The sequence below is a fragment of the Pygoscelis adeliae genome, unplaced genomic scaffold (genome assembly GCF_000699105.1).
Source record: "Pygoscelis adeliae isolate BGI_AS28 unplaced genomic scaffold, ASM69910v1 Scaffold171, whole genome shotgun sequence".
In the NCBI taxonomy this organism is placed as follows: domain Eukaryota; kingdom Metazoa; phylum Chordata; class Aves; order Sphenisciformes; family Spheniscidae; genus Pygoscelis; species Pygoscelis adeliae.
The window spans coordinates 1,034,384-1,042,596 of record NW_008824186.1 but is presented as its reverse complement, the minus strand read 5'-3'; the positions used below and the strand labels follow the sequence as shown (position 1 = coordinate 1,042,596).

General features: G+C 37.5%; 1 protein-coding gene across 1 annotated transcript in view; it reads left to right on the top strand.

Annotated features, from left to right (window-relative positions):
• The window catches only part of PPFIBP2 (PTPRF interacting protein, binding protein 2 (liprin beta 2)), a 111,930-nt gene that overhangs the window by 75,739 nt on the left and 27,978 nt on the right, over positions 1 to 8,213 (top strand). The window contains exons 8-9 of the mRNA XM_009334494.1: positions 4,242 to 4,424; positions 6,405 to 6,497. Coding sequence (XP_009332769.1) covers positions 4,242 to 4,424; positions 6,405 to 6,497 — 276 coding nt within the window. The remainder of the gene's footprint in view (positions 1 to 4,241; positions 4,425 to 6,404; positions 6,498 to 8,213) is intronic.

The window sequence follows — 8,213 nt, the reverse complement described above, 5'->3', positions numbered from 1 at the left end:
TCCTGCTGAGATGGAAAAGGATTCTAATCTGATGGAAAAGTTGAGAATCATTGTGTTAAGTATGCCCTGAATTATTAACTACCCCAAGATGTGATTAGATTCCTGGCCTGTTGAAAGTTGCAAACCTGTGTACACAAAGCAAGGAGAATGGGTGTTGTAAGTAAAGCTGTGGGAATAAACAGCGGTTTTGGTTTGCCCATTGAGCCATTTTTAAAATTATTTCAGATTGTCCTGAATAAGTGTTAATCCAATTTGTCAAGATGAACGGGGCTACCTTCAGTCAAACTGGATGCTTACTTGAATTCTAATGCTTTAACCCTATTTCAGCTCCTTTTACTGTAAATTTTACTGATTTTCAATTAGTAAATTTCAAACAAACACAATTTCAAACATCAGAATGAAATTTATTAATATATTTTCTTTATACTATTAGACTAAAACTGCTGCTTAAATTGGGTAATATCTTTGAGTGTCTTCCTGAACTCCTTGCCACCACTGCCCAGCTACACCCTTCTAGTGAGTAAACCACTCTTATGTATGCCAACAGTCTACCTTTAGTTTGCTCTTGTTTATGCATACACAGTTCTGTTTTGATAAAGTAATTGCTTCAGAGTGAGACAGTTCTCCAAATTGACAGTGACTGAATGAAATTAATCTTCTTGTAATTTTATCTCTGAATGTCGTGGCTACTACAACATGCTCTTATAGCGTATAATGCCTCAAATGAAATTGCAATTAGTATTTTTACGTAAGTGGAACAAAGCTATGAGTGACAGAGGTAGAGCCTTTCTTATAGACTGCAGCTGGTCAGTTGCTGCTTTGAAGACTGAGTTTAGGATTGACAGAGGTGAGCAGAACAGTGATTTTATAGATTTGCTACTATCAGAAGTAATAGTCCTCAGCTTTCACCCTAGTGCAGGTGTTACAGAGGCATCCAGTAGTTAAACCATTTTAAGCAGCCTGTTAATTATACTTCATAGCTGACCCTGCAATTTCTAAATATAATAACGGGTTTTAAAAAGTTTAAAATTAAATGTGACATTGCAGAATAATTCAGCTAAAACATATTTGTTCTGTACTCTAATTTTGTGTCGGCTTATTTCACAGCAGCTGTTTCCAGTCACATAGAATTTATCTGTAGAATTATTTCTCTGATTGGGTTGGGGGGAAACAGAACAAATTAAGATATCCTGCTAAATATGAGCAAGTTCTAATGTGTCAGATTCGTTTAACTTGTGCAGCTGTGGTTTAGTTTTGGTTTTAGTTAGCAGCAAAGAGTTTATCAAGCATCTCTAACCTCCTCTCAAAGGTATTAATTTCACACGGAATGCCACTTGTCTCTGGCTCTTCAAAAGCACATGCTAAATTTAAAGTGCCATTTATTTTTATATGTAACAGAGGGGCCGGGAGAATAGCTGCTTGTAAATGGATAGTCTCACTCTTGGCTTTGTCATTTTAATTCCTTTTTTTGTGGAATAATGTTCTACTTCTGCTGCAGTGGTGCTGTAAAGGTTTCTGAAATCCCACCTGAGGGAGTTTGTGTAGCTTTTCTCTTACCTGAGAAGCCTTAGAAATTTTGGAAATGTGTTTTCTTAATGTAGCAAGGTATGAGCGAGCAGCATTATCAAGTGATTAATGGCAGCCCAGATGTCTGCTCTACCTGAACATAGACAAAAGAGACCTTCTATCACTATCAGGAGGCTGCAGGAATAATTGTCCATTTCAACTTGCTTAGCAGCCCTTCTCTCCTTCTTTTTCTTTTTCTTATCTATGGGATAAGTTTTGTGGCTTTTGCTTTTTCATACTGAGGATCTGAAGTTTGCTATAAGCTGTTGGGAAGTGTTTTGTGGCTCTTGTGTGGACACTTCTGAATTAAATGTCTAGTGCATGGTTACTTGCAATTTCAGAGAAACTTGAGTCAGTAAGCCACTGATTCCCACTGGGGAGTTTGGTTTGTTGTCTCACCTGAATCAAATTCAAAATATAGTATGTTAGTGTTAATAAATTTTCATGCTGTGAAAAAATCTCAAACATGAGAAGCCTTTTCTACCTTGAAACTAGAAACAACTGTAAAGGCATATATTGCAGCTGGAGTTCATCTGTTTCTCCTCCATAGACCTCTTATCCTTCACTGTGGTAAGGATTTCTGCCATTTCTGTACTGTCAAGTTTGCTTTGAGAGAAGTCTGTGTGGACGCAGAGTGTTTCCCATTCCTGTTTTTAATGTGAGGCAAAAGAGAAAAGACTTACAAGGCGGCAGCAGAAGTGTTTCTGAACTCTCCCACATTGCCACAACTGGAGCAGCTGTCAGTTTGTGTTTAAAAGTCTTGCATCTTGTTTGAGCAATGGTTCTTCAGAACCTCATATGGGTTAACAGTGTTCTCTGTCAAAGACGAGCACGGACTAAAACCTTGGTGCTTAAAAGAAAGCAAGACATGGATGTGTGTCCTGATGATTCCAATCTCCAGTCAGTACTGCTCAGTGAGGCATCTGACGGTGGAAATGATGATAAAAAAAAAAAAAAAAAATCAAAGCATGGAAGATGGAGGGATTGTGGATAGTATCTGAATTGTACATACAGCTAGTCCTACGGGTGTTCTGCTTTGCAGCGTTCTGATAAGAGAATGAGTTAGCTAGGGGGACGTTCTCCTCACCATTGTCCTACTGTGTTGCTGCAAAGTGGCTAATGCAGCCACTGAATATACGAAGGATATGATTTCACCTAGGAGAGCTGATACTGAAGGAGGCTATCTTTTCTTACCCGTGCAGCCGTGGCAAAACTTGTCAGCCTATAAAAGACTGGATAGTGCAGAGTTGGTATGATGGGGCCCAATACTCTTTCTGAATTTTTTGATTGTTTATGGAACTAATCCTCATTTGCATGTATAAAAGGTTTGTTGGATGAAAGGGGATGAGCGTCAGACGTTGTGATCCTGGTTGAGAATAATATGTATAAAGTGAAATATATGCAACTGCTTTTCTGAATTTTGTCTTAAGCACAGCACCCTAGAAAAATACTTAACTGATATGAAACTCTTTTACCTAACTGATACATACACTTTTGAAAGGGAATCTGTGAATGTTTAAAGTTGTCTGTGGATGCTGATAGAGTTTGAGATTGGTTGTGTTAAATACTTATCTGGTCAGAATAGTGTCCTGTCCTTGCAGTAGCTGTTCCCTAGCTTTGAGATTATTGGTTCACCAGAGAGTTGAGATTACAGGAGGACTGTTGTGCATTGTAATGAAGAAAATAAAAAAAATTATGCCATGTCATCTGTTGTTCTGTCCACTAAAAACTTTTTCACTCCTTTGGGAGATGGATTAATCTCATCAAATTTATTCCACTTGAGAAGATTGAGAAATCACAAAACCTATGTTAATGTACATGAAAATTAAGAGAAAGGCACTCCAAACTTGTAATACTTGAGAAAATACCCAGCACTATTTGCTACTGAGTTACAGAATTTAAGTGAAATGTTACATAGATTTTAATACTTGTCTTTGGTTTGCTTTCTGTAGCTGGATTTTTTTGTGTGTATCACTGATACACACAATTTCAAGAAGCAGGCCAGCAAATCAGTGCACTTTAAAAGTCGTTACTTTTTCTTCTGTGGTAGCCTTTGATTTCTCCTATGTATGTTGCTTAACTCTTTCTCCACGTCAAGATACTGCCTAGCTAGCAAGCTAGGTAATGGAGTTATTTTTCGGACCTATGCTAGACCTGGAAACAGAATTACTTTGTTAGTAAATTCCGTGTATAAATTGTGAAAGAGTAGGTTATGGCTCCAACTGAGCACTTAGCAATTTCTTCCTAGGGGATGATTTGGCTGTGTAAATGAATGTAATCAAGTCCATTTCAGCAAAATTGTGCCTCTGAGCCAGCATATTAAAATATGTTCCAGTTTTTCCTGCTATCTGACTTCATGTGACTGGGTAAGTTTCCAAAAATGAGGGGCCAGATTCTGATCTTCACATTAGGCTCAGAATCATGAATTAGTCTGGAATATAGATTTTGTTCTTTTTAAACTGTAGCTTTTGTGCAATATTCCAGACTTATACCCATTCACATAGACTTTATCAGAAGGGAAACACATCATCTGCCTTTTTTTAGTTTGCCTTTGACATGCTTCATGTATTTATTTGTGCTGCAACTGTAGAAATACCTTCTTTGCATCATTTTCTTTCTCACCTTTTTTTTTGTCTTTTTTTTTTTCTTTTTTTCCTTTCTTCCCATGTTTTCAGTCAGTAGTGAACCTGATCAGTGAGCTACAGGAGCAGATGTGTAGACTGCAGCTGGAAATTAATAGTAGAATCCAAGAAAGAAAGTCTCAAGATAGGAAACCAGACTTGACACCTAATGGTCCTCAATCTAGTCCAAGATCAGTGGTAGAGACTCTCAGCCAGAAGAATTGCTCTCGGTGTGATGTACGAGAAGTACACCTTAGCAGAAGCCTGTGTATTGCCTCTTCTCTTCTCTTGCAGAAACTAAATTCCGCTAACCAGAGCTATGTTGTGAATTATTGGCATTAATCGTTGTGACTTTCATTAGCAGAGAGTGAGGTGGTCATAAAAATCACCAAAAAAAAACCACCTCAGACACCCCACCCCTGATTATTGGGACAAATTTGGTCACCATTGATATCTGTCTACTAAAGCACAGGTATCTGTAAGACTCAATCACCTCTTTCAGGATTTTCTATGATTTTCATTTTACTTGTAGGTCTGTAGTGCTGGTGTGGTGTGGGGTTTGTTTTTGGTTTGGGGTTTTTTTTCCTTAATTGAGATTTGTCTGTTTGATACGCAGCATGCTAGCATGGTTTGGTAGCTTGTTAATTTTCCTCATGATAATGTCACTCTAGCCGTGCATGATGGTGCACCCTAACCAGTCCTCTGAACAGATTATTAAATCCTGAATATCTTAAAAGTTTAACACAGATATAAAATACAGTTTCAGGTAAGACTATTCTTTTTCTAATGGTAATGTTAAAGTGAATGAAAAGAGCCATAATAAAAATAATCTGCTTGGACCTTTAAAATAGCAAATCCAACACGTTTTTGTTTATTCTCTGACATTAGCAGTTACTAGAAAAGCATTTTTGAATTTACATTACAGATCCTGGTTGTATTTGGTCAAAACTGCCACATGTCAAAACAAAAGCTACTTTGCATAAACTGCTTAAATTTACTGAAGGTGGAATGATACTGGTATGCCTGAAAAAAGTCCATTTTAATATTTGCTTTTAAATCAGTTTGATTTAGTTGCCACATCTCTTTGGTTAAAATTTGGATCCCCAGAACTCATTTTATAAATAATCTGCTTACATTGTGAGGGAGTTTTTCAGTAATTTTTCTCATAGGTTTATTTTACAAAAATAACTCATTTGGGTATGATGCCTATTTTGAAAATAGTGCTATTGTTACTGAGCTTGCCTCTGTTCAGAACTAATTAGTGAATGATTAGTCTACAGTACAAGTTGCATATTGAGGAAATAATCTGAGAGTCAAATCTGGGAGTCATTCAAAATAAACATTAATTTAATCCAAGATATTAGTAAGGTTGCTTAATGTATATACTATACAGGATTCCAAAATTGAGTTACACTTCCAAATTCTTCCATTCCTTCATTTTAAGACATTTGGTCTCATCAGAGCTCCATCAGGGATTTAATAATGTTGTCCTTCAGAATGAACAATAAGATACAGTTCTGTCAAGGAAAGGGAGAAGGGACATTTAAGAGACAACTTTGTCAGAGGAATAGATGGAGAATGTTAGGAACCCTGGCTGGCTGCAGCTCTAGGCTGCATCAACTCAGTTTGCGAAGCAGCAAACATCAATGCTGAAAGTAGCATATTTGTAGTCATATTTGAGTGTATGTGTATAGTATTAAATGCCTGTAACTTGCTAGATACTATTTAGTCTGAGTGTTACTTTTCTTGGTAAGTAGCTTAAACACCTGTTTGGGGGGAGGATTGTTACTTTAATGAAAGTTAGTAATCTTTCAGCACTGCATGTTTCTGCTTACTTTAAGGTGGCTGAAAAACAAAGCAAAACAAAAAACCCAAAACAAAACAACAAAAAAAGCCCAATAGTTAATGTTATATGAGACTGCAGTTGTGGATTTTTTGGCTCGTTTTCACTGAGAGACACATGACTTCACCAGGCCTAGCTGCATTCCGTAATATAACTAAGAAATTTGCTCATAATTTCAGGTGGAGAGTTTGAGAAAGTATTCCGTATCTCTTAATTCAAAATAGCTTTTGTCTTCTTAGACTAGGTCACAGTTTTTAATGCGGTGGTTCAGTGTTCATTACTGTGTGGCTCGTGCGTGATCTTTAATTCAGGACTGTGGGAAATAAATATCTACCAGGGTTTTCTTACTTTTAGCTGCTGTTCTTCCTTTGCAGGGTTTGCTACAGGAACTTAGACACCTCAAAATTAAAGTGGAAGAACTGGAAAATGAAAGAAATCAATACGAGTGGAAATTAAAAGCAACTAAAGTAAGCAGAATACTTGGCATTTACTAATGATAGACTTATTTCAGCTGGAAAGGGATACGCTCCACTTCTCATCAATATTTACTTTTCTTACAATTGCCTTGTGTTGGGGCCTACTATAAAGTGAAGTTTTCTTCAACCATCTTTGCAATAAGTATTTTGGTTTAAATTTTTTATAGCTTCTTTTTGTGCCTTTTGCTCCTTCCCTGCAGTTTCCAGTCTTCTACCTTTTTGTAATTCTCATTTTAAAAAAAATAAAAATGCATTTTGACTTACAAAAGACCTGTTCTGAGGAAAGGCCTCTTTGAAGGTTTTCTGTCTTTTATTTGTGTAATGGTGACAAGCCTCTGTGGAATATGCTTTCCAGACTGAAGAGACATGCAAAGTTGGTTGGGTGTTCACTTATATGGAATTTATTTTAATAGACATTAAGCCCAAAATACACCATTAGAACATCTGCTTTGACTTCATGTATATCAAAGTGCATAGCTGCCTTATCCTTCTGTTGACCTTAAATCCTGGAAAGCTGTTGGATCGTAATCTGGAGAAACTTGACATTTGAAACATTTCATCATTTTCCCCAGTAATTAATTTTTCTAGTTGAACAGTCTCATTGTATGCAGTTGCACTTTATTTCTAGTTTGAATTTTTAACCCTTTTCCACTAGATTAAAAAGCAGCTTATTATATTTCCCTGTTGAGGTACACTTTTGTGCTGTAATCACATCTCCTTTCATTTGTGTAGTACTATAATTGCTGTTCATACGAATGACTGATGTCGTGGTTTGACCCCAGTCGGCAACTATAAGCACCACGCAGCCACTCGATCACCCTCCCCCCTGCCCCGGTGGGACGGGGGAGAGAATCAGAAAAAAAAGTAAAACCCGTGGGTTGAGATAAAGACAGTTTAGTAAGACAGAAAAGGAAGAGGAAATAATAATAATGGTAAAAGAATATACAAAGCAGGTTGATGCACAATGCAGTTGCTCACCATCCGCCGACCGATGCCCAGCCAGTCCCCGAGCAGCGGCACCCCCGGCCAGCTTCCCCCAGTTTATGTACTGAGCATGACGTCCCATGGTATGGAATGTCCCTTTGGCCAGTTTGGGTCAGCTGTCCTGGCTGTGCCCCCTCCCAGCTTCTTGTGCCCCTCCAGCCTTCTCAGTCGGTGGAGCATGGGAAGCTGAAAAGTCCTTGACTAGTGCAAGCACTACCTAGCAACAACTAAAACATCGGTGTGTTTTCAACATTATTCTCATCCTAAATCCAAAACACAGCACTGTACCAGCTCCTAGGAAGGACATTAACTCTGTCCCAACTGAAACCAGGAGAACTGACTTTTTTAAGTTGTGGTTGGATCTTGGAAAAACATTTCAAATTATTAAACTGAGTTTTCTATTTAATACTTGATGGCTTGATCCAGAAATGACAGATAGCTATTATTTGTATTAGCATTTCTCTCTTTTGAGAATTCTTAGATGAATATTGAAATGTTGCTATTGTGTCTTTTTTCCTTTTAAGATAATAGCTCTTGTATCCATGAAAATGTTTTCTCTGACGTGGTGGAAATGAAGAGTCTTTGGGAAAATATTTTCTCAAGCAGTGTGTGGCCAGCTGCCAAGACAGATAAAGATTATGGAAAGTGTAGGAGCAGAATGAAAATAAGAAAGAAGAATCGTAAAACCCATTGAGTGAGAGAAGATACAGGACTAGAAAGGAA